The following is a 26,306-nucleotide window of genomic DNA, read 5'->3' as shown; positions in this document are numbered from 1 at the left end:
CCCGGGGATCGCTGGGCCGGTGAAGCGCCCAGCCAGGCTGCTGGCCACCTGCTCACGCGACGGCGACTCATCGGCGGCGTTCATTATTACCCCGAGAGAGCCGGTAACCGGAGCCGGGGACCTGGGCCCTCACTCGCAATGGGGAGCTCCGTCCCCCCTACCCACCTTCTCAGTCACCACCTCTTGTTTCTCCTCCCCTTTTAAAATAAATAAATGAACTACGACGGCCACTTTGATCTTTGCGCCATTCTTAGAAGCTGGTCGTGTGGCTCAGCAGCGAAGCCTGACTCTGCCTCCGCTTGCAGCGGTGGGGGGCACAAGAGCTGGAGTGGGGGGGGGCACAGTGACAGTGATGCCAAAGGGACATTTAAACTATAAAACTATTTTTATTTTAGCAGGTAAGGCCAACCAAGCCACACCACTCTTTTTAAGAAGCGACCTGGCCACAAATGATAGCCCAACGAAGTGGCTTATCGCGTGGAAATTTATAGCAGCCAAAAACTCGCGTGATCTTGATTGTAAATGTGGAGGGAAAAAGCGGAGGACCCGGAGAAAAATCCACACGACCACGGGGAGAGAGACACGCAAACTCCAAATATACAGCAGCAGCAGGCGTCAGGGTTGGGATGGAACCCACGGCCTCCTGTGTACCAGGTGAGGTCGTTGAGATCTCCTAGCCACCGCGGTACCCTTTCTCGTAGTGGTGCACGGCGCACCCAGCGGCTCCCTGCCACCGACCCAGCCTCGAGGCTCACCACTGAGGCATCGTCATCATCACGATTATTATTTGTTTTTATATTATAAAGACACGCATTGCCAATATAAAGAATCGCATTGCCAACAGAGCCGACGTGAGCATCACAAGCTCGGCACAAGCAGCAGGATCATTGCACCGCCGTGGTGAGTGGCCGGGCGTTCAGTTCCAGTAAAGGCAGCCTCTGGTCTCCAGCACGCACAGGAAAACGATCATTTATAAGAAATAGTGTTTGACGTCATATAAACGCAGGGGGAGGTTGAAATTTGCATAACCAAATCGTGAAATCCAACCGGTTTCTAGTCGCGGGTGCACTTGTAACCCCATGCAGCCTGCGCGCATTTCTCCTCCGTCAAACCACGAGGCTGACCGTGAGGTCTGAACGAAATGATTCGTGTTACTCTCTAAACCACGTGACGCCTTTAGGCGGAGCAGTGGACGTGTCCTCCTCCCCCGCGGCGGTGGCGAGGCTGACGGACCGGTAGCTGCAGATCTGCTCCCAGTGACGCCGAGAGGCCAAGGGAGGCCGGGGCACTTCCCCGGTCACGGCGACACCGGGGCGGTGACCCGGGGTCACGGCCGACGCGTGAACCCCCCGGCCAGAATGGCCAGGTCCACTCGGTGTGAGCGTAGAGCCACCGCCATCGCCACCACGACGAGGACGGTCACGTACAATCACACGAACTGCACATGGCAATGTCTCATTGCCTTCAATCGTCACTACCATCCGTCGTTGTCATCATCGTCAGCAGCAGCCATGTGCTATCCACTGCTGGACGAAGGCCTCCCCCCCCCCCCCCCCGTCATCACCCACGGTCTTGCAATGCAAAAGTGGAAGTCAAAAAAAATTGGTTGCTGCATTGCGTGGAGTCAGCAAATGTACACACCGGCCCTTGTCATAGAAATGTGGAATTTCCGCAACTGACAGAGGGTCACCGACAGAGACGCTCACTTACGTGGTGAATCACCGACTTGAACAGCAGCACCCCCGAACTATACAGTTCGACCCCATAAAAACACGCGCCTGCTGCATAGTTCTATCTGATTGGGGGTAAATGAAGAGAAACAATGTACGCCGGCTTCAGTGAACTCTACATGAGAGCATAATTAAGCCCGTAACTAATGTGTTGCCACAGCTCATTAGTGACTCACTTAATTGCACCCAGGTGTGTGGCGGCGCGAGCCCGTTGCCGTTCCAATCAGGGGGTGAGCGCTCGCTGCCGCCACCGCCGCCACAACTCGGCGGCGTTCGGGAGCGGCGCGGTGGACAGCGCCCCCCCCCCCCCGCTCGCGCCCCACGGCCCCCGCTCGTGCCCCACGCCCTCCCCGCCTGCTGCTCGCGACTTCGACCGCAGCCGCTGGCGGGGCCTCGCGGGGACGCCGCCCGGGGAGCCGCGGGGGCCGGAGAGACCAAGCCATGCCCCCACCCCGCGCGCCCCGGCGGTGAGAGCCGCGCTGGCACCGGAGAGAGCCGTCGCCGTTGAAGCGGCCAAGCGCGGCAACGAGTGGCCGTGACACCGCCGGGTCAACGTGTCCGCGAGACGCGGAGACGCGGAGCCAAATCCCCGGCCGCGTTCGCGTTAGGGATTTGGTCTCGTCTCACGGCTGCGTGAGAATCGGCCACGAAACCCACCCACCCCCCCCCCCCCCACGCGCGCCCAGAGACAGACCGCGGCATTTGAACGGGCACGGGGAACTCCACCGACAGATTATTTACCGACAGGATCCATTACCGGCACAGGTGCTGCCCTCGCGTTACAGCTCCGCATCCTGGATACGCGAACGAGAACTCCCAATCCAACATTCCCTTTTAAGGCGAGAGCACGACAAGCAATCCATTGCTGCAGCTTCAAATAAAAACATCGGACCTGCCAGATTTACGGGCAATTGTGTGTCAAGCTCAAGGAATAATGTGCCCACGACAATAGCCATGAAAGGAGGGGACATGACAGATGTTTTCAGAACAGAAGTTATCTGTTCCCTGGCCATGTCACAAGAGCAGCCCTGCCAGAAAAAACACCAGCCCAGAGAACATGTTGTAAGTGCAGGGAGTACGCCGACACACGCCAACACAAGTCAACGCACGCCAACACACGCCTATATTTAGAGAGAAATATAATTGAGAACATCTTATTTCTTGGGATGAATAACATGTTTATGGGAAATATGCACGTATGACATTATAGGGCACCGATTTTTTTTTTATTTTGCACAATATTTTTCAGAGTTATAGTTCATCTGGATGAAAGTGTGTCTGCACTTACCCACATCTATAACAAGTTTTGCATTGATTATACAGCACCCAAGATCTGTGCAGTAACGATACCAATAATACTGACATTTACTTATCCAGGTAAGACACCACTTTTCCAGTTTCCAGACTTTTTTTTTCACAGGAGGGTCATGTATCGCAATGTTTTATCAATGCCACAAAACTTTTCCAGTGAACCCCGAATGATGTTTAACCTCAGTGGATGTTACCCGGAGCTCAAACGAGCCCTGCCGCTCAGTGACAGCGGTTCACAAAGCCCCTCACTTCATCGATGTTGCCAGCAGCCTCGCTCTCAGTGTGAACTCTGACCCCACAGCGTCTGCATGTATGTTGAACTTCTTTCGCACCGTACGTAGGCAACCGTCAACAAATTGGAGGTGCGGGGGAAGGGCAAACAACAAAAAAGCAGTTCTAAAGAAATGAGTTTTCAATCTAAATTATTTTAAAGTGCATTGCTCCAGTGGCTTCCTAATATCGGAAGACCATTCCAGACGGCCGCAGAAGCGCGTCTGAAGGCACACGACACAGTGCCCGTCGTTGTTCGATGGTCAACCAGAAGCCGCTGCTGCGAGGATGACGGAAGCTCGTGCGATGGTTTATGCTTCTTGACGGGATCAGCAAGGTATTGTGGTTCACTTTGTGTGTGCAAGGAGTGCGACCTTATTTTGAGACTCCAAAAAGCATTCCACTCGTGAAGTGTTTGTCTCGATGCAGATCGATGAGAACGGCAGGGAGGAAGATTCCGGACATGCAATGAGAGAATAGACCTGGCAAAGGTGCAGCCCTGCAATATCTTTGCTCAAACCACTGCCAGCAGAAGGGAGGCAAAGAGCTCCTCTGGAGGGTATTTGGCATCCTCTTCCACACCGGTCAATCGTCTTGAGAGAGGTGGAAGCAACCCCACTTTACCCCACCGATCAACGAGGTGCGGTGAAGGCGTTTACACTGCCGGGAGATCTGATCGCACCGGCAAGTCCAGTGCACTGGCCGTTAGACTAACGGCGGGACAGCAGCACGACAAATATAAAATTTGACTCAGGTCACCCATTGCATCCTCGATGGGCTCTCGCCCCCGCGAAAATATTCCAGTTGTGCTCTCGGCGTCGCGTGGCGAGCTTGAGAAATATCCATTTTGGAGCTCTCGCAGTGAGCAGTTGATCACCCTGTGGGCAGAGGCTCAATAGCCAGCGATGTTGTCACTTCACTCGAGTTTTTTTGGGATTATCCAAATTCAGGACACCCATCGCTTCAATAGTCCATGGCTATTTGTGGGATGTTAACGAAACCAACAAATTGCGATTCTCAGAGCTGGGAAGGACACTAATTGAATGTCACTTACACGGGTGGAGTCACTTGGGAAGAGTCTCAGGCCATCACCCACCACGCACGTGAAAACCCAGGGTTCGAGCCCAGGTTCTCAGCGGCGCTGGCTCAGTGCTAGCACCGAGGATCCCCTGTACAGTTTTCGCTTCATTTAACATTTCACTTTTTGCTCGACTTTATTTTATCTGTTTTTTTATCTTTCATCATTTTGGTGACGCAGGTAATTCTAGCAAATTACACTATCCTGGTTCTCACCTGGTGAAACAAATTAACTTGATTTTCAAAATCCTTTTTTAGAACATCGGCAGCATTTGCAAAGCCGGGGCTCAAAAAAGACTCTTGATGCTTTAATTTGCGACTTGACAAATCCGATGTGATTATCGAGGTCTTTTCCCATGTATTTTTGAGCTGTGGGGCAAAGTGTCCGCGAATTAAGTGGCTGTGCCCACTGCCTACGGCGTGCGGTTCGTGAACACGGCCGACCAAAAACGAGAACAAAAAGGGAAGAGTGTGCGGAGGAAGAAGCGTGGAGAGACGCACGCTTGGAATTTAAAGCGCGAGACGGAAACGAGGATGTGTGTGAAAAAATCTTCAAGGCTCATCAGATTCCTGCAGTATCAATAAAGATTCTGATTCTGACTGAAGAACACCGCGGGCAAACGACGTTCATTCCAACTGTTCAGAAGAGTAAGCGGGGCCCAGGCAGGACACGTCACCTGAAGGGACGATGGCCGCTGATCGAGAATAACGACGGAGTGGCAGGACACGTCGTCCGAGGAGAGGCTCCCCGTAGAGACGGAGCAGTGACATCAGCTCGGATGCGCGGGCGCTGGGTGGATTGTTACATCACAGGGTCGTGAGAGATGGCGACAGCTTGGGGAGGCCTTCATCATCCAGCAGTGGATACATCTTGGCTGATCATGATGGTGGTGGTGAACAAATGCATGACATGCAGGCACGATGCAAACTGGTTTTCTCGATTCTCTGCAAGGTCTTTCATTTGGCCGGCAGTTTATTTATTTATTAACGTCGTGATTTCTGCCATTTATTTACGTATTATTTATTACTTGGAACGTGAACTCTCTCGTCCTCGGTTCCTCCGGCTTTACAAGAGGGCATTTTTGTTCCACAGTCGGGACGGGGGTCTGGGACAGGGAAGCGAATTGGAACTCAATGGAAGCGCACAAACCTACAGGAAATGTGTTCATTAGCACGCACAATCGCAAGGCCACGCTGCCAAGAGAAATGTATTACTTTTTTTAAAAGACACGCATTCAACACGCGGTGGATTCATAGTATAAAGGGCTGCGTGGAAAAGCATTGCTCTATTTTGCACACGAAAATAGTGTGTGCATTTGTGATGCTTATTCAAGTGCAGTCAATGGCACTTTACCTTCAAGGCCTCATATCAGATCTGCAAAGAAAGGTCTCTGTGCCCAGGAGTCCTGGATATTTGTTTCCCTGGATGTCAGACAAGAGACCGAACACTTCTTCGGAGTAATTTTCCTGCATCCTCGTTAATTGTTTGGCGGACATAAGCGCGCCATTTATTTATTTATTTTGCAATGATTTGTAGCGCGGAGGTACTTGGCATTGACATTCCAATCTGCACGAATGACATGCCCATTTAAATGCGTGGGTAGAATGAATGTGATAATAATTTATAATAAAACACACACACGAGGAGCTGGGCACAACACAACCCGAATAATATTCCCATTTTAAATGTGTGTGCCCCTGCTATCAGGCGCAAATGTAAAGGGCCGCGGTTGAAAAAGAACCCCGCATTCCCAACAAATATTTCGCTTCACTCCTTGCTCGCACACGCACGCACGCACACGCACGCACACACGCTCCTAATTAATGCAGCCGGAGCCATTGACTGCCCGCCGTACAAACCTGCATGAAGTAATGTCCCACTGGGTGTATTGATTGAGGTCATACAGGCATACTTAAGGAGCGAGGCTGCGGGGTGGATTGTAAAAAAAAAAAAGGCGCATACACCAGGAGCCGAACACAAAAATTCGGCTCGGCACAATGACAGCTCCCTCTGATCTACGGCAATGGCCCACACTATGCATAGCACAAAAAAATTACCTCTGGGATGAAGGGAAATGCGCTGCATGTAAGGGACAATGCTTTGCGCAGGCTGCGCGATACGTGTACGGGATTTATTTATGTACGTTTAGAATATTCTGGCGAGACGCCCGCCCGCCCGCCCGCCCGCCCGCCCGGGCAGCATCTCTCGGTCACGGCGATTTCCGTGTCAGCGCGCGGTCACGGATTGGAACGGACGGGCGGGAAAGAATATTCAAGATTTATTGGATTAAAAAAAAGCGAGACTTTGCGTTGTCAATAACGCATGCCAGGACGGACGACTCGTTCAGCGTGCGGGCGACCGTGGGGCGGATGCCGCCCCCCGACGGTGGCGGCTGCCCCCCCCCCCACCGTTCCCGGTTAAACCGCCGTGAAGGTGACTGCGAGCGCCGTCACGCGCCGTTCGGTAGCGGCAACCCAGCGGCGGCGGCGGCGGCGTCCACGCGCGAGAAGAAAAATAATAATTCCTTACCGCATCGCCCTTCACACACCGGAGTTATTCTTTTTCATTGCTCGGCTAAAACACTTTTCAGTTCAAAATAAACCGGAAGAACTTCCGCATTCTGGACCGTTGTCAATTCGCTGCGAAGTAAAGGGATACCCATTGAATTTTGTCCGTGGGGGTTGCAGGACCGTATTTTCACCATGTTGGGCCACGCGGATCAGCGAAAGAAGAGCCCAGGACCTGTGCCGATATCACTCACCATGGCCCAAAATGCAAGCTCAGGACACCACGTTCATGGCGAAGTGCAAAAACCACTGCCGACAGTAAATTAACAAATAAAGCCACGCAGTCATCCATTTAAGCACCGAGATTAAAAAATACCCATGTAATTAATCGACTACCGGTTCCTCCTTCCTGACCACCATTTCGCGGTAACGACGACGCGGCGGTGACGACGGCGCGGCAGCTCTGGCGGCGCGTGCGCGGGCGGCGGGGGTCACCTCCGGTGTAAAGCGCCGCAATTAAACCCTCGCCATCTGTTCGTCGGCACCTCGCTAATTGACGTTAAGACAATTAGCTCCTGCAGCGCCGGCTCTGGAGTGGCTGCCGAGTGCTCGCACTCTGCCCCCCACCCCCACCCCCCGTCAAAGCGCCGAGTGAGCACAGCCGAGATCTTTCGCTTCTGGATCTCAGGCCCCCCGCGCTCGACGCGAGAGAGTGGAGGAGTTCACGGACTCGGCGAATTCACGGCGTCGAGCGCTCCCCATCGTTCGTTCAAAGAGTTCCACCGGCCCGTCCTCGGGCGACGAGTTCCATTTTGAGCCGAATTCAACGGAGCCCACGTCGGAGGGCTCAGCAGCGCTTTTGGACGCTCGTCGGTACGTCGGCGCGAAGCCGCCCCACGCGGGAGCACTCACCGTGCCCGCGGTCGTGGCGGGAGAGGCCGCCCGAGGAGGCGCCGCAATGAGCTCCACCTCGAGCCGCCGCTTCCGTAGCGAAGCGTTCCACGGAACGCAGGGTGTGGAGCGAGCGTGGCGGATGCGGCGGGCCGAGTCCTCGGCCACGGCTTATACCGGCGACATCCTGGGTGCTCTCGACCCCTTCGGCGATGCTCGCTCAACAGCCCGGTGAAGTATGGCCAAACGAGGCCTTACTACACCCGCAATTATAACCGGGGTGGCCCTCTGGATTTAAACCGCGAACGCGCGACCGTCCAGCCGCGTCACCGCCCCTGAGAGTTGCACCATAATAAATTGCCGGGCGTACGCCCGACGCTCCGTGTCGTGCGTACGCTTATCGTTTCGTGACAATATAATGACACGGAATCAGCAGCCAGGAAATGTGCATCCCACGCCTCCCGTCATTTTTTGACGATAACAAACGTCGGCGGTTTGCGCGGTCGGCGGGAACGCCGCGCCCGCAGAATGTCGCGATGAGGGATGCCGCGACATCTCCGTGGCGACGAGGCCCGGCGGTAGCACGTCCGTGGCTTAAATCCAGCGGGCCACCCTGGTCATAATTACGGGTGTAATAAGGCCTTCACTGACCATACTTCACCACGTTGGTGAGTGCGGATTGGTGAAGGGATCAAGGGCACCCGGGTACACGCAGCTGCCGTGGCATCGCCGTCGTCGCGCGACGCGCCGGACTCCGCCGCGCACGTCCAACGCACCGCTTTCACTTAACCCCGCTCTTTAACCCCCCCGACACTCACGCGAACCACTAATTGATGAAATTCCCCGTGACAAGAGAATGCGGGGGGGGGGGGAGGCTGGTGGGGGGCAAAGCGCCTGCGTTGCCGCGCAGGGTGACGTGTAAATTCCCGGCCGCGCTCAAGCGCGCGAGCACGTGAGCACGCGAGCACGCGAGCACGCACGTCCGCTACGCCGCGATGAGAGGCGTCGTGCCGCCTCTCGCTCCACAACGCCGGGGGGGACGCGAGAGCGGCACGCGACGGACACGGCGCAGAAGTTACGTTCCAATTAAGCGCGCCAGATATTCGCAATTTAACATTAGCCAGAACTCGCAACGAAATCACGTGCCCCGTCTGCTTGGGCGTACTGTTCCATTGATTGTACGTCTACCGCGGTTCTTATCAAATTTAATTATTTTTAGTTTGGAACACAATGTCCTCAAAAAGCAAAGTAAGTGCCGTAAATCGGCTCTGATGGGATTGTTAATATTGTAGTGTCTGGGGTTGGTGAAAGGCAGGGGAAATATAAATCTACTGCGCAGTTTTTTGCAGTTGTGGCTGTGTAGCTCTCCGATGCGTTTCCCGTCTGTAACCGCGTCTTGTTCGGCACGATGTCCGACGTTTTGCTCGACGTGCTAGAAGCTTGTTCAGGAAATGAAGAACCTTACGTGCCGGAAATGCTCCTTCAGTACTTCAATTCCTGAAGAAACTCCTAGGACATGGAGGGAAACGTCGGACAACATGCCGAACAACACGCGGTACAACCCAAAAAAAAACACATCGGAGGGAACATATTAAATGATCATAACACGCCTAAGAGCTGCTCACAGTTCGATAAGTAAATAAACACAGGTGAACGCGGTTCAGGGTGAACCGGGTGCTTTGGAGATCCGATGCCAAGATGCTGAGGGCCTCATCCAACTCCCACAGGGTTCGTGGTTTGAGCGGATTAGCGCTCACGACAACAGGATTCTCACGCGCCACAAGTGCGCTGAGCTCATCGCGCACGGCCCACGTCGCGAACAACCTTGATGTTCCCAACGCACGCCACCGCATTCGCTTTCCTCTCCTGGGCCACCTCAATTATTCCCATTTCGGCGGCCAAATGCCGCACCTCCGATGAGCACGGCTGGCTACGTGCGGTGCGGAAAGAAGTTGAGCGTACGTACGCAGGCACACGCGCACACGCACTGTAATGGCCATGCGGGTTACCTTCCTGCAGAATTGAGATGAATCGCAGTCGAGGTGGATTTAAAAGGGCTCTCGTAATGGGACACCACGGCGCTTTAAAAACAGCTGTTAGAAGAGCTCGTTACAACCCACGTCACACGACGCGAGAGTCTCACGGTGGCTGGGAAATTGTCGAGCACAACACGCAAGCTACAAAGCGGCTGCTATGTGCAACTTTAAATTACTTGGGGGGGCAGCGGGGGGGGGGGGGCGCAGTGAAGGGAGAGGGCGGTCCACCACTCAGTGACCTGACAGCAATTCTGTTGCACAAGCCAAACTAGGCCGCGGACTAATCTTCTGCCACCAATTACGGGATTTATCCAGTCTGCTGAACGGCGCTTCGTTTACGTCTCTCGGCAAAGGCTGCTTTGGCCGCCAGTTACTGCCAATGCCGAATGTGACTTGGGGATTCCGACCAGCGCGCCGGTGCACCCAAGCGCTCGTGAGCGCAGCAGCGGCTGTGGTAAGAGTTGCCGCGTGGACGAGCACAAACGCTCTCCTCCCAGTCCGTTTTGCAACTCGTTCCCGAGTTGACCGTTCTCATCCCACTTTGTCCCTTGCCCTTCCTGGTCTCCGTCTCTTCTTTCCCGTCTCCCCTGTCCTCCTGCTCGCTCTCCTACTGTTCCCCAGGTCATGACGAAGGCCACCTTATTGTGACGCTTCTACCGGTTGCTAGTTTGGCGTCTACCCGCTCCTGTTGTTGCCGCTGTTGTTGATGATTAAGTAAAATAAAAAGTCGACCACTGCTTTCTCACCGTCGGCGATGGCCACGCAGGGCATTGCGAGGACAGCACAGAGGGAAGCGTGGGTTCAGACCGCTGCAATCGCAATGGTCGCTCCACCACAGAAGTAGATGTCATAGAACTACTTCCGAGACCTATTTAAGGAACATTATTATTCATTATTCGCAACCTAAAAAGGTGCACCATTGCACAATTTCCCTGCTATGTCCATCGCAAGGCAGACAAACCAACCATCCTTATTTTCAGAGATGGCAAATCGAGCGAGAATCCCAACACAGCAAGACAAGTTCTTTGTGCGGTCACCGACGACGGATATGACACCATCAGCTCCCTGGACCTGAAAATCCGGCGGGGTTTAATCACGAGCGGCTGAGAGCCAATCTCAAGCCCAGAATCCCAGTGCTTGCCAGCTCCGTGTGTGCTCTGAGTCTTGATCCGCCCCGGTTGCCCCGTTTTCCACCGTTAAGTGTACGTCACTTCTGAAGGCTCCGTGGGCTGCGGGCTGTGTCTACAGGTAGCGAGCGCTACGCCACCCCTGAGCGATGCCACTCGGCAAACGCGGCCGAGGTGCTTCACGCTCGGTAAGGCATTCAATTAACCTTCGATTAAAAATAAAACTCCGGTATGAATGTCTAAGTTCTTTTTAAAACAAACAAATAGGCACATTAAGGCTACGATGCAAAATGAAATTGGAACGAGGGTGCCTTTCTCAGCTGCTGGTGGGCATTAGAATCCCATTCCCTCGCCGTAATCACCACTCCGCGCGCGGAGAAGGCGAGATATTCGCATTACGAGCCGCAATTTGGAGGCAATTACAATTATAATTGTCATAAAATATGCAACACGTCGATTAAACATTGAAGGGATATTAAGTAAAATACAGGCGACAAATAAAGGCGACCGCCCGTCCCGCGACGTCGTTACAATAACGACGTCGCTAACGGCGCGAGAGCGACGCCCGGGGACGAGAGCCACGGTGGAGCCACGGCGACACTCCCGCTCCGGCGAGTCGCCCGGGCGCTGGCGCTCGCCGCCTCCCATTTACAGCCCCGAGCCAGTCGCAGGAATTACAATATTGCTACGGCTGCGGGGGATTGGGGGGGAGGGGAGGCCCGAGTCTATCCGCGGGACGACCACCAGCATTGAGAGCTCGCAAAGCTTCCGACCGCGAGCCGCCCGCTCTGCCGCCGGGCCGCCCCGGAATTTACGCAACGTGACGTCGGACCGATTTGGCCGTAAAATGTCTCACGATCGACCAGTAAAAAAAAAAAGGACAAAATATTGGGGGTGCTGCTACGCCGCGTCCATCGCTTTATTGACGAAGATTGATTCTTGAGCTCGCGACACGTGTACCAAGCCTGCGCACGTAAGGATCAATCATTTTCGATTTGTATACCTCGTATATAATGGGTTCACATAACCCCCACTGCCCACGGAGAACGCTCCTTCGCATCCAATAAATGACAGGCGCCGAGGGCGGCGTTTGATCCACGCGCCGATGACGAGGAAGACAGCGAAGGTGGCGGAGGGAACGGACGGTGAGCGCGGCGACGAGGTGACCGACGACGACGCTGCCGCTGGCGACAATAAAGTTTTGACACTCCCCTCCATGATTGACATCACTGCTCAATTTCAGCAGCTTGAGGAGCTGGCCTTCTCGCTTCACCGTGCCGCAACACCACCTCGGAATCGAAGATGCGTCGACGGTTTTGTAATAGCCCGTCAGGTCAAAGCCCCTCGGGTCAAAGTGCTCAAACGATCGTGCGCCAGCGTTCATCCCCAGGGTTCGAACAAAGCCAGCGGTGGAAATTCCACGGTCCTACGGCCCATGGCACGGGCCAGTCACTCTATTAAACCACAGCAATGACGCAATAGGCTTGGACTTGTGCTCCAACGGAGAGAGCTTACGTGGCGCTGGGCCTGTTGGGAAGTTGGCTCAACAACACGCTCACCTTGTACTAATCACGGCGCTACGATACGCTCACACTCGCTGGGCAACTGTTGCCCAGCGAGTGTGAGCGTAACGAAAATAAATTATTAAATTTGGAAGCTGGGTTAACCGCAAGCGTGGAAAACAACGTCACGCACTTCCTGCCCCGAGACCACCGGCGCTCGATGCGGGTCTCGTGTTTCCAGATGACACACGCGGGTTAGAGCGAGCACGCCAACACGCGCGTAACTCGCGCGAGTTATCCGCGTTCAGAAACTCACTGCGAGGTGTGTGCCCTTTTAAGTCGCGTGTCGCCCCGCGCTGAATTATTTTGGCCAATTAGTTTAACGGGGGAAGAAATGGCGAGGATGCCACAGCAAAGCGAGCGGGGGAAAAGGTAATTAACACCGCGAAAACAAGCCCGGCCATTATGGATCCCTTCAGGAAGCTGCGCTGAAACTCCATTAATAATTTAGGAATCGTGTGAACGTGCGGGGGCGGGCACCGAGAAATACATTTGGTGACCCGGTGCCAATTCCCACGTCGAGCGAGGTACGGAGAAGAGGTTGCGCACCTGTCCGTGCCTCACGATTGAGAACGCCGTCCAGGACAACTCGGCAGGCAAGAGGCGATCTCAAAACGGTCAATGCCACCTGCGAGGGTCTGGCGGGTAACGACGTTCGCAGCAAGCGGAGCCGTGTCCTTGCCCGCAGTCCGTCTGTACGGCGGCACGGGCGGCGCGTCACCATCCTGCAAGACCAAGCGTCTCCCTGCTCATCCGTGCCGTGGGTCTCGGGCAAACCGAAGTAAGCAAATGAATAAATAAACTACGAGGAGACTGCGCCGCTGGTGGTGCAAGACAGACACTGGCCGTGGCTAGCGCTACGGAACAACAGAAACGTACATAAAACTATCGGTAACCGTGCAAGGACTTGTCTCACCAAGTCATTTTGTTTTTTTATTCCATCAGCTTATGGACCATCTGGACCAGTGTTATCTAGCAACATTTGTTTAAGCAAATGAGTAATTTGTTTAAGCAGCCGAACGCTGGGCTGGTTTCAACATTTTGAGTCTCATCAGAAGAATGTGGCCGGCCTGTTTTAAGAAACCGCAAAGCCTGCACAAGGCAGCACATCGATACTCCCACGCGCGTCTTCTCGGTTGTGCTGCTGCGGTGGCGAGAAGTTCACTACCTCGACCGGTATGCAGGCGGGTTGTGGGTTCGATCCCAACCGTGATGCCTGTATATTTGGAGTTTGCGTGTTCTCCGTGTGGTCGAGTGGATTTTTCTCCAGGTTCTCCGGTTTTTCCCATCACATTTAGACTCAACATCACGAGTATGTGGCTGCTATAAATGTCCACATGATAAGTATTTTAGAATACTACCTGTGGTCAGGTGGTATTCTAAAAAAGAGCGAAAGAGCTCAGTGGGCCTTACCTGGTAAAATAAACAATAGTTTAGTCTCGCGTGGCCCTCTGACGTCCGACGTTTCATTCCACACGCTGGGAGCTTGTTCAGGAGCCGAATCCATCTTTACACATCGATCCGAACACCCGGTACAAGCCAAAACGACACGGCTCAACATTGTACCAAAATCATTACAAAAAGTGATTACTTTATCATATGGGTAGCAAATGTTTTGGCCCATGGCCCTCAATGTGTTTCTATTATAATGATGAAGTTAGTGCTCTTGACGTGTGTAAGCTTGGGGAGCTTGTGAGCAAAACATGCTCAGGTTAGCCTCGGTAGCTGTGAAGCATTTTAAATGTTTCATTAGCCAACAGCAATGATTCATTGGTGTCGAGGTTGACTTACGAGCCATGGACATTACGCCAACAAACTTGTTGTGATTAATAACGCTAATACTATTGAGTAAGCAGGGCCATTTATTTTATCGCCGGTTCATTGAAAAAAAAAATATCTCCTGGGAATTGCAGCCGCAGTGGTGCCACAGCCGAGCACCGTCAATGGCAACGAGCAGTCAGTCACCGCTGCGCAGAAAAAGCTGCGGATAAGCACACCTCGCATAAGCACAGCTCTGACGTAAGCAACACGTTCTTGCATTACACTGGTGGAGGGAAGGCGAGGGCGACTTCACACAAAAGCACAGCTGCCCTTTTTCCAGTGGCGTGTGCTCATATCTAGAGTTTACTGGACAAATTCGTTCAAACTTCCTTAGATGTAATAAAGTCGTCGCCACACATGCCCCCGTGTCCCATGCGTCTGCATGCCCACGTGGTAGTAATACACAGCTGAGGCATTGCTTTCATTACGAAATTACAGAGAGGATTTATCACCGCGCTACAGCATTGCGACTCAACCGTTATAAGGCTACGAGTGTGTTTATATTTATGCCCTCGCGTCCACGAGCCCGTGTATCCCTGGGCCCACGTCTTCACGCATCTGTGTGCTCCTGTGCCCCTTCTTGTGCTCTTGTATGCCCCTTGTGCCCACGCGCCCGCGTGCCCCTCGCGTCGTGGCGATGGCGCGCGGTGGCAGCGGAATCAGCGTGGGGACGGCTCGCCGTGACTCATGCCGCCGCCGCCGCGAGCGACGATTAGCTTCTTGCGTTGCTCTGCAACAAGCGTCGCCGCGTGGGCCCGTGTCCGTGGGCTCACGGAAATAACAATAATTATAATCGTCGTTTCTCATATTTTTAACGTGACCTGCCAAACTGTGATAGCGTTGCATTTCATTAGTGTGCGTATGTGTAAGCGTGTGAACGTATGTGTTCATGGGGGAAGTGGTAGTGTAGCGGTTAGCACGCCGCGCCACGAAGCCGGCGACCCGAGTTCGATTGTCGCTCACGGCCAACACCAGTGACGAATATCTCACCCATCTGAGGAGGATGATGATGCTTGTTGATTGAAAAAAAAGCGGTGAAAACAAATTTGAATACAAAAAATAGGAGCGCACCTGATACAAACAGGGATTCACTTGAACCACCGCAGTGAATAAATTAGCACGGGGACTGTGTTTAAATTGTAGCGTGAGATATCACCGCGATGGTGATGATGATGTCAGGGAGGGCATTTCAGACGCCTGCACTGAGCAACAGAAGACGCTGCCTCGTGCACTTACTCATGTCCTGGGCACTATACAACACGCATTATCATAAAATATTTTATTATGTGAACGTAAAACAGGAGATCCAAAATAAGCATATCATTAAGTCCGCACAACACATTTCAGTGTCTCGTCTTGGAAAGCCTTTCGCCTGCCCCCTCGTAAACTCCACAAATTACCTGGGCCAGCGCGGACCCTGGTGCGTTTCTCGCCGCTATCGATTTAAGCAACAATGCAACCGAATTTTCCGTCTCCGTTGCGGTTCCCATAAAGAGGCAGCGCCCGTTTGCCGATTTATGGACTTGGCGAGAGAAAAAATTTTCATCTCGCTCCGCACGAAGCAAGGGGGGGGGGGGGGAGGCCCGCACGTTCACGAACGAGCTGGCGGCGGCTCGGCCGGGCGACGGCTCGGCCGGACGCCGGGGGGCCGTGCGGCGCGGGGGAACGGAGGCGGCGCGTGGTGGGGTCCCCTCGCGCGCTATCAATCACCGGCACGAGGCCTTGAGCTCGCCGGGACCCCACGCGGCGGCAGAGAGACGGCAGAGTCTTCCAGCATGTTACTAATTGCCCCGTCAGGACACTAAAGAACCTCGGTGAGAATCTCACACCGGAGCGGTCGGGGAAAAAAAGGCCACAAATGTGTATTGTGCGACCGAACGACGTAACTACGGGAGCGGTTGTGACCGTGCGCGAGTGACTACTTACCGCACGCTGTCGGTACTTGTCGGTACTTGCGAGCGAGCCGTCTGCCCTCTTCACGCCTCAAAAACTATAGCTCCGCTACGTCCCACTGACCATGCCAAAACAAACGTACAGGGAAACGTCACGTATCCGACCGTCGCATTGCCGCCCTAATTAATTAATTACCTGCCCACACCGAGTGGCAGGGGATGGTTGTATTATATATAATTTTAAATTATAATAGGAACGTGTTCCTAAGCCCACGCGCGTCCGCTCACTTCTAAAGCACAGGCCGGCATTTCCCCGCGTCTGGTAACCTATCCGTGTTCTGAAGAAGCGCCCGCTGCTCGAAACGTCGCCCATTGTAAATGTACTTTATTTTTAAGGCCACAGTGTTATTGACGAACGTGTTCAAGTGTTCGCTATCTGTGTGTGGTAAATCATTGTCTATTCTATACACGCTCCACGAATCTGACCTTTCCGCTTTTCCGCCTATACCTTGGTCCCCAGCTCAGACACAAACCTACGTTTGTGCTCTCATGCACTGCCCGTCACATGCTACATTAGCACAGTTGGCTACATACGGTGCGAAAGAAGTTCAACATACATACACACGTACAGCCCTACTTGTGCACAGATGTGTGGTCTGGAAATACTTTTGGGGCGAGTTCTGTGCACAACAAGCACCCATAAAGGTGGCGGGGGAGCGGAGGCACAGCGGTTAGCATGGCGCGTGATAAACTCGGTGACCCGAGTTCGATTCCCAGACACGGCGAACATCAGTGGCGAACGAAATTAGAACCCATCCTGCCCTCCACATTCCTCTTCACCACACCGCACCGTCCGGCGTGGAGAAGTATGGTCAGAGCCTCCCCCGCCCCTCCCATGAAAGGCGTGGCTTGAGGAGGCCTTCATCCAATGGGGTGGACTGAGAGTGGCTGTATAAATGAGTATAAATGAGTAACTAAGAGTTAATTGTGGCGGGGGAGGAGTGGGGGATGGTGCCACACCCGGCCAACCTCGTCCCTCCTGTTGGTGGTGATGCAATTCACCATAGCGTGGTTATCTTAGGCTGAGTTAACCTGGGTGAGACCCAGGACAGGGTCAGACATAAAATATTGATAGCCACTGATGTGCATGGACAGCAGCTCAAGCACAAAGCTACCGACTCTGATTACATTATTATCCCCAGTGCACGCGCACACTCACAAATACACGTACACACACCGCACCCGCGCACTCGGACAGACGCAAAGAGACGCACACACGTACACGCACTCGCTCACAGGCAAGTATATGCTCAGATACTCATGCATTCACACAGACACACACTCAAAATACAAACATCCCCTGGATGGCCTTTAAAAGAATCGTAGCAGGGGCTGTGAGTGAGCCACCTGTAAAGGCCCTTCATTGCACACGATGCGGTCGATTGGCTAGTACCACACCCAGCCACCTTTGTCTCCCTAGTGCTAATATTTATGCACATAGCCAGGTAATAATATGAGGCTGAGTCCACCTAGGGGAGGCCAAGGACTGGTTTCAGACATACATCAACTCCAAGATTGCGGTGTTCATTCATTTACAAATGCGATTATCCTTGGTGCACAATACATCCACCATTATCCATGCTCTATGTGGTCAGAATTGGCCTATTCTATCTGTGATAGCATGGATAATCAATTATCAGGTCATCTCATCGCGTATCCGGCATGTAACCCACTGGGTTATCAATGCTAATAAAATAGCAATCGGAAACGATTTTTTTTTATCGACAGCACAACTTCTGTAGCGTACTCGTCATTACCATCGTCAGCAGGCGTGGTCGATCCACTGCTGGATGAAGGCTTCTCAAAGCCACGGCAACTCTCTCTTGGTAATGCGGCAAGCGGATTCGCGAACGCGTCTGCGCGGCGCTTCGAGTGATATCCCCCGCCATATGTTTAGAGTTTCTCCTGGCATAGAAATGTTCTACCCTTCGTAAGAATCCAACGCAGAGACCCTCTCAGAAACGCGCCTCGAGGCTCTCCGAAGGTTTTAATGGACAAATCATTGCAAATGTTCCATTGTTATGAGTAATTCTATTCACTAATTTTTTAGGGTGTTAACAATTACAAGTGTGGAATAGCAATGAATGAATCACAGGCCGACTGTGTAAAATTAAAGGTGTAAATGGCACACGGATTACCATTTAAAAACCAACCACAATTGATTCCAAGACCTTCTCATGAAAGGGAATATATCCTAATTCTTATTACGGAAAATAAATCAAACAAATAAATAAATCAGACAATGTGCGTTCTTCCAATATTTGTCCCTAAAATAATATTTGTACCCAACCCCATGTGCCGAATAGATGCTGCTGAAATGATGCACTCCCAGAAGGCCGTGTGGCTAATGGGCTTTGTACAAAACACATTCATAGTTTTTTTCTTTCCACGTGCAGGGCCATATTCTCTGCGTATTAATTTTGTGCATGTATTACGCCGACGGAGCCATGAGTTTATTACTTCACGAGAGGAATCGAAGATTATTCGACACATCGTTGGGCTGCGATGGAACACGCAGGGATATCTAGAACTGCTTCGTAGGTTTTCACAGCTGCTACATTTTGTTCTGTTTTTTGGTTTCAGTCCCGAAAAGGCTCCCAGCACCTGGAGCGCGAACGTCGGACACCATGGTGAACAGCACTCGGCACAACCCCCAAACGCCTCGGAGAGCCACGGAAAGTTGCACTCAGCTGGTAAATGATTCCCCTTTTTGCGTGATAACGTTGACAGCACAGACACAACACGACGACACATGCACCCAAACACGCGCTGGGCGACACGACATGCCATTGTCTGTCATTTGGGGGACGGATGACCACGGACACACAAATCTCGCCAGCTGCCACTGTGGTCAGTCAGAGCATTCGACTCACAATCGCAACGCTGCCAGGTCAAATTCTGGAAGGTGTTGGACACAGCCCATGATCCCTCGGAAGGTGTATAAACTTAGTACCACTTTTTGGGAACCCTATTATGCATATGCCCTGTACTGTATCTAACATATAGGGGGTGGCCAAACGGTGGCTCGTGAGCCACGTGCAGTTCCCGGACAGTTCAAGCATGGCTCGACAGAGACACAACCATTCTTTTTACTTTTCAACACGACGTTATTTGAAACTGAAAATTTTTCTGCGGGCGCCCACGGAAGCAGTGGCCCCGGGGTGCTCCCGCAGATTTTTTTTATTTATTCAAAACTCCACAGCCAAGCGGCACGAGCTGACCCTGCCACGTGACCAGCGTGTGCATATTGCGTCTCGTATGAAGATATTGGTATGTGGTTCGTGATGTCAGGAGGTTTGGCGGGACTGGTCATATGGTGGAGACCGGTGCCGGTGTCCACTCACCGAACACCGGCTCGGCACCGCAAGAGGAGACGAACGCCGCCCCAGCGCTCGTTTAACCGCGGGGCCACTTTTGGCCAGAGTCACATCGCAACGAAACACGCTGACACGCGTGACCTCGGCGACCTGTTCCACCGCTCTGGTGACAGAGGTACAAGCAGCATCTTTGCAGCAACACCAACAACAGAAAAGGGAAATTCTCGAGGAAGACGAGTCGCGCCCCTTGACACAGACGACACACGGACAGCCAGGCATCCAAACTGCTCAGCGCTCACAGTTTGCTGAAACAGATCCAGAGAAGCGTCACTCCGCGTACGTTTCCGCGGCTGTGCCCTGCGGCTCACCGGTGCGTGGCTCGGAGCGACGCCCTCCTCCCCTTTCCGCCCCGAGTGTCGGGGAGCTTTCGTCTTTTTCTCCCCGGCGGCGCGCTGCCAGCGAAACGTCGGGAGAGACGACGTCAGAGCCGAAAACGACGCGCCCGTACGAAAACCCGACGACGCATCGACGCGCCGGAAAAAAAACGTCGAACCACCGCAGCCCCCCCCGCCGCCGGCTCAGCAGCCCCGCAGCCCTCTCCCACCTCGACCCCACCTGCCGCCCGTGAGCAAGTCAAGCGCCGCGCGCCAATCGATGCGAGACCAGCGGCCAGCATTTAATTACTCGGGGCCACACCCGGCCCGCAAGCCCCCAAATCGATCCGCATTTAAGCCCAATTAGGCAAGCACCCTCTTTCATTAACTCCGCAGACCTCGCAAGCCCCAGGAACCTTTTGGCACGTGTTTGTGAAGTAGGCGGCAAGGGAGGAGACGGGGTGAGGGAGGAGAGGAGGAGGGGGTTGGCTGCAGTGTCGGGGGGGGGGAGATTGGGGAGAAGCGGTGTGGGGGTAAGGAGCGAACCGGCTTGTAATTCACACCCGAGACAGGTCTCTCACAACATGCGCTGGAATTCTCGGCCGGAACGTGTGCGCGCGGCAAGAGAAAACCCGGTTATATAAAGACTGTAAACAAACGCGACTCCTGTGGCCGTGGATGTGATTAACGCGAGCGCCGTGCGCCTCTCCATTTGAAGGCCTTTTGCCCGAGCCAAAAAACGATTTCTCGATTTTTCGCTCGAGTTACCGATTTCTAAATGTTCACTCACCGTGCAGATTTTTTTTTTTTAAACGTAAGGGACAAGCGCGTTGGCGGCCAGTGCCAGCGCGACCGCCCACGGCGGGCACCCACGGGCACCCACAGGCACCCACGGGCCACTTCTGATGCTGCCCAGTGCCACCAAATTGTTGCGGTCTCGTGCAAAATGAACATCGCAGATCTCGGGAGCTCACCTGCACTGCTAGGCCGTTATGTACCGGCACCGTTGTTTACACTTCAAATGTGAAAATTTCCACCAGTCAAAATAAACGCAGAGGCTAGGCTCGTCTCCCTTATAAACGTTCACCAGTCGCGCTCTGCCCTTTGCCTAAGTAAATAAAGTCCAATCGTGAGGCGAGGGCTGTGCGAACGGTGATCTCCTAAGGTAGAAGGAGGTCGCTCCTTGTCTGGACTTCCCTCCCCATGTTCACGTGCAGCCTCAAGAGCCTTCAGCCTCTCCTCCCCCTCCGGTCGACTCTCTCCCAGTGAAGTGCCTTCATTTACACCTTTACCTTATCATCGTATCATTTCCCTCTAGAGCTTCCAGCAAGCCACCCTCTCCAATAAAATCCATTCTCTTTAAATTATTTCGAATGCATGCCATGCGGTCACATGTAACCGATTTTTTTTTTATATACACACATGTACGTATGCTTCAGGCTTTTTTCAATCCACTGCTGGATGGTGATGGCCTGCTCATATGATTCCGGCCATGGTTGTTGCTTGACCGTACTTCACCGCGCTGGGCAATGTGGGTTTCTGAAGAGAGGGCGCGTCCCAGGGCCGGTTGGGATATGACTCGCAACCGATGTCCGCCGAGGACGGGAATCGAACCCGGATAGCCGGGTTTCGTGACACGGCGCACTATCCGCTGCACCCCGTTAGCTCGCCGTCACGTGCGGCTCAAATCCAGCAAAGGTCACCGAGCTGCTTATGAGCCAACTCCACCCGGACACTGCACGCACAGCAGAGTACGTCCGAACCGCCCGTGCGGCACCGCCTCCTGTCGGCAGCGAGAGCTCCGCCGGTGCCGCTGCGCCAGCTTCATCGCACGCACGTGTGGCCGGGTCGGGTGGCGCCGTCTGCAAGGCCCCCACCCCCCACCCCGCCATGCCCGCTGACCGGCTGCCACCCTGGTGCGGGCTCGCGTGCTGCTGTGGCCGGGCGAGACCCGCGGGCTCCGCTAATTCAGCCCTTCGACGACGTTTGCCAAACTACCGCGAGGCACTCTTGGTTCTCGCCGCCGCTGTGGTTCTAGCGAAGGCTCTGGTCCGAGCGGGTCGCAAATTTAAAGCGGCGCTCACCGCCGGTCGAGAGCGGGCGCCGTGGAACGTCTCCGCTCGGCGAAACTCGTTCCGCCGTCGCGCGTGCGTGCCACGTCAAGGAGCGCCACTCTCGTGGCCGCTGTCGTCTGAGCCGTCGCAATTATCCACCATTATCACACGCCAGCGCCTTCGCGAGAGTGGTTACAATTATCATTTTGGCTTTAAAACATCGCCGCAAACGGCCACCACGTTCGGTGCCGCCGCCGCCGCCACCGCCGGCAACTTGAACCCGCCTCGCCGTCGGCTCTCGAGCGCACAGCGCTCGTGGCTTGCATTGTCGGTCGGCTTTTGATTTTTTTTTCTTTCAAAAAGCAATGGGGCCATGAAAGCATGTATTTTTGTGTAATACATTCAGCCGGCATGCATGCATTTTCTTAATAATAGGTGGACTCTCAGCAGGCTGGCTTTTCCCCCGTGTGAAGAACACTTTGATCTATGGCCAAATCCATTCGGGTTATGTAAGTAACCAGCTGTCGGGGCGGCCTCCCCCACGTGAATTAATGATGGCGATAGCGCTGTGGAACCGCGGTGCATTGCAACGAAGCCATTTCAACGCGGGGAGACGATCCCGGAGTGTCGGCACTCGTAGCCCGGCCAAGTGGCTTCGGGGACGGAGCGCAACGACGAGGAACGAAGGGGTGGGCGCGCACGACTCTAAATACACATCGGGCATTAGCAGCGCGGCGCGCTCGAGGCACCGTGGGCCATTCATGCTGCTCATTTTGTTTTACCCCCCCCCCCCACCTGGAAATATTCGTGCGGGAGCGACAGCGCGGACTCCGTTCGGCTCCAACCACGGTGCGAGTTTCCCACGCTCTATAAAGCAATGCGGCGCCTCGCCAGTCGGCTACGACGTTGGCTAATCGAGAGCTTCGGCGGGGTCGTCGCTGGCGGCCGACGTGCGCTCACGTGTCCACAAACAACGCGGAGGGAGAGAGAGGAGCAGACTGCAGCCTCGCGCAGGTTTGGTGCGGTACGAGACGGGCTGTACCACTGCAAAGTGTGTCACCAGACGGGATGTACCACCACGTGTCTCGTGGGCGGGGGGGGGGCGAGCAGGGTCGCGAAACGAATCTTGCTCTAAATCGTGCGGCAATTTATACTTTTATCATTATTATTGGGGTTTTTTTTGTATGTATACATAACGTTTTGTGATACGCGCGCCGTTAACTCACCGCTATCTCCTCGTTTAATAATGATGATGATGATGATTTTGATTGAAAGCTTTCGTGACTGCAGGGATTCATATTCTTGGTTCTTTAGGTAAAGTCACGGAGAAGGGAAACAATAAAAAAACAATATTGTTTCCCTTCTACGTGACTTTACGGAAAGAACCAAGAATGTGAATAATAATGATGATGATGTTGTTACGACGGAACGGCGTCAGCTCGCGCAGAGGCCGCCCCTCGCTGCAGCTGTCAGGGGTCTCACCCGACACACTCCACCACCATGAGGCTGCCCAAGTCGCGATCCTCCCCTCCCCTTCCCCCCTGTCCCTTAGCAAACCTCCTGTCCCATTACCTCCCTGTCCCATTACCTCCCTGTCCCTTAGCAAACCTCCTGTCCCATTACCTCCCTGTCCCATTACCTCCCTGTCCCTTAGCAAACCTCCTGTCCCCTTACCTCCCTGTCCCCTTACCTCCCTGTCCCATAGCAAACCTCCTGTCCCTTAGCAAACCTCCTGTCCCATTACCTCCCTGTCCCATTACCTCCCTGTCCCTTAGCAAACCTCCTGTCCCATTACCTCCCTGTCCCCTTACCTCCCTGTCCCATAGCAAACCTCCTGTCCCCTTACCTCCCTGTCCCCTTACCTCCCTGTCCCCTTAGCAAACCTCCTGTCCCATTACCTCCCTGTCCCCTTAGCAAACCTCCTGTCCCCTTACCTCCCTGTCCCATTACCTCCCTGTCCCTTAGCAAACCTCCTGTCCCCTTACCTCCCTGTCCCATTACCTCCCTGTCCCATAGCAAACCTCCTGTCCCTTAGCAAACCTCCTGTCCCATTACCTCCCTGTCCCCTTACCTCCCTGTCCCCTTACCTCCCTGTCCCTTAGCAAACCTCCTGTCCCATTACCTCCCTGTCCCCTTACCTCCCTGTCCCATAGCAAACCTCCTGTCCCCTTACCTCCCTGTCCCCTTACCGCCACCTCCCCCTTACCTCCCCCTCTCCTGTCCCCTCCCCCTTCCCTGTCCCCCTTCCTCGCTGTTCCCTCCCCCTCCCCTCCTGTCCCCTTTCCTCCCCCTCCCCTCCCCCTCCCTCTCTCCTCCCCTCCCCGTCGCGTCTGCGCCACGCCGATGTCACCAAACACTCCGGCGTGTACAGTGCAATGCATCATAACATGTGTGTGTTAGACATTAACATGTGTTAGACATTAACATGAGTGTGTTAGACATTAACATGTGTTAGACATTAACATGAGTGTGTTAGACATTAACATGTGTTAGACATTAACATGAGCGTGTTAGACATTAACATGAGCGTGTTAGACATTAACATGTGTGTTAGACATGAACATGTGTGTTAGACATGAACATGTGTGTTAGACATTAACATGTGTGTGTTAGACATTAACATGAGTTAGACAATAACATGTGTTAGACATTAACATGTGTGTGTTAGACATTAACATGTGTGTGTTAGACATTAACATGAGTGTGTTAGACATTAACATGTGTGTGTTAGACATTAACATGTGTGTGTTAGACATTAACACGTGTGTGTTAGACATTCACATGAATGTGTTAGACATTAACATGAATGTGTTAGACATTAACACGTGTGTTAGACATTAACATGAATGTTAAACATGAATGTGTTAGACATTAACATGTGTTAGACATTAACATGAACGTGTTAGACATTAACATGTTAGACATTAACATGTGTGTTAGAAATTAACATGAGTGTTAGACATTAACATGAATGTGTTAGACATTAACATGAATGTGTTAGACATTAACATGAGCGTGTCAGACATTAACATGTGTTAAACATTAACATGAATGTGTTAGACATTGACATGAATGTGTTAGACATTAACAGGAGCGTGTTAGACATTAACATGAGTGTGTTAGACATTAACATGAGCGTGTTAGACATTAACATGAATGTGTTAGACATTAACATGTGTGTTAGACATTAACATGCGTGTTAGACATTAACATGAGTGTGTTAGACATTAACACGAGCGTGTTAGACATTAACATGAACGTGTTAGACATTAACATGAGCGTGTTAGACATTAACATGTGTGTTAGACAATAACATGAACGTGTTAGACATTAACATGAACGTGTTAGACATTAACATGAACGTGTTAGACATTAACATGTGTGTTAGACATTAACATGTGTGTTAGACATTAACATGAGCGTGTTAGACATTAACATGAGCGTGTTAGACATTAACATGAGTGTGTTAGACATTAACATGTGCGTGTTAGACATTAACATAAGCGTGTTAGACAAGAAAATATACTGGGATTTTTGCACACAGCGTTGGTGTACGGTGCTTTTTCAGGAATATTTTGCTGTTTTTTCCTGGATTTTCTGTTTGCACAGTCACAAAGTCACTTTAAGATGTTTTCTTGTTCATGTTTTTGTGTTTGTTGTGGTTGCACCCGATTCAAGAGCCGAATGGCTCACAGGGCTATACCAAATAAATAAATGAAAAATAAATAAATGACACCGTTTCAAAACCTCCTTGGGGCATTGTCACTCGGCCCATCATCGTCCCCGCCCACGCCGCGGGTGGATAAAACGAGTGCCAGCGAACAGCGGTCGTCCTACGGTGGGGACCGAGGCTCCCCGTCCCCCTCCATCGCCACGTGGAATTTGCGTCTCGCACGGCTCACGGCTGTGAGCGGGGGTAGAGAGGGCGCTGCTCATTTGAGCAGCGAATCAGTTCTGGACTTTGTTTTGTTTCACAGGTGGGAAGTGTTGGGTTGGGTGGGTGGTGGTGGTGGAATCTCCAACATCGTTATTTTTACATGCGAGAGGAAACGCCGCGAGTGAATAAGTAAACAAGACGCGAGATAGAGACAGAGAGAGCGCATAGGAGACGAGGCATTTCCAGCAGGCTCATCACACGAGACGTTTACGCAACCCCATCGCGCTTCCCCCGCATCCCACTTCCACGTATTCGCGATTATTTAATTTCGACACTTCAAATGAATGAATGTGTGTAAAGAGTCTGATACTCATTCAATGCATTCCTACTTGGCACTGA

General features: G+C 52.9%; 1 protein-coding gene and 1 long non-coding RNA gene across 16 annotated transcripts in view; one reads left to right on the top strand and one right to left on the bottom strand.

The window, feature by feature from the left end:
* LOC116951124 (uncharacterized) overlaps positions 1-26,306 on the top strand; it is a 115,970-nt gene that overhangs the window by 32,777 nt on the left and 56,887 nt on the right. For 9 of the 12 annotated variants that reach the window (XR_012946069.1, XR_012946071.1, XR_012946066.1 and 6 more), the window contains one exon: positions 18,869-18,978. Coding sequence is in view for 6 of the 12 variants with exons in the window: in XM_076072142.1 (XP_075928257.1) it covers positions 18,869-18,978 (110 nt within the window). In the remaining 6 variants the exon portion in view is untranslated. Of the gene's footprint in view, positions 1-12,629; positions 13,294-18,868; positions 18,979-19,576; positions 25,777-26,306 lie in introns of those variants that run through there. The other 3 variants (XM_076072163.1, XR_012946072.1, XM_076072147.1) reach the window with 3 other exon arrangements.
* Positions 1-26,306, bottom strand: part of LOC116951146 (uncharacterized) — an 83,290-nt gene that overhangs the window by 47,329 nt on the left and 9,655 nt on the right. For 2 of the 4 annotated variants that reach the window (XR_012946093.1, XR_012946088.1), the window contains one exon: positions 16,260-16,344. The exons of 1 other annotated variant lie outside the window; for it this stretch is intronic. This is a non-coding gene — a long non-coding RNA (uncharacterized LOC116951146). Of the gene's footprint in view, positions 1-16,259; positions 16,345-19,970; positions 20,055-22,825; positions 22,939-26,306 lie in introns of those variants that run through there. One more of the 4 variants, XR_012946084.1, reaches the window with a different exon arrangement.

Source organism: Petromyzon marinus, chromosome 3 (genome assembly GCF_048934315.1).
Source record: "Petromyzon marinus isolate PM22_M1 ecotype Great Lakes invasive population chromosome 3, UKy_Petmar_22M1.pri1.0, whole genome shotgun sequence".
NCBI classification, from domain to species: domain Eukaryota; kingdom Metazoa; phylum Chordata; class Hyperoartia; order Petromyzontiformes; family Petromyzontidae; genus Petromyzon; species Petromyzon marinus.
Note: the sequence above shows the minus strand (reverse complement) of the source record. Positions and strands in the feature narration are given on the sequence as shown.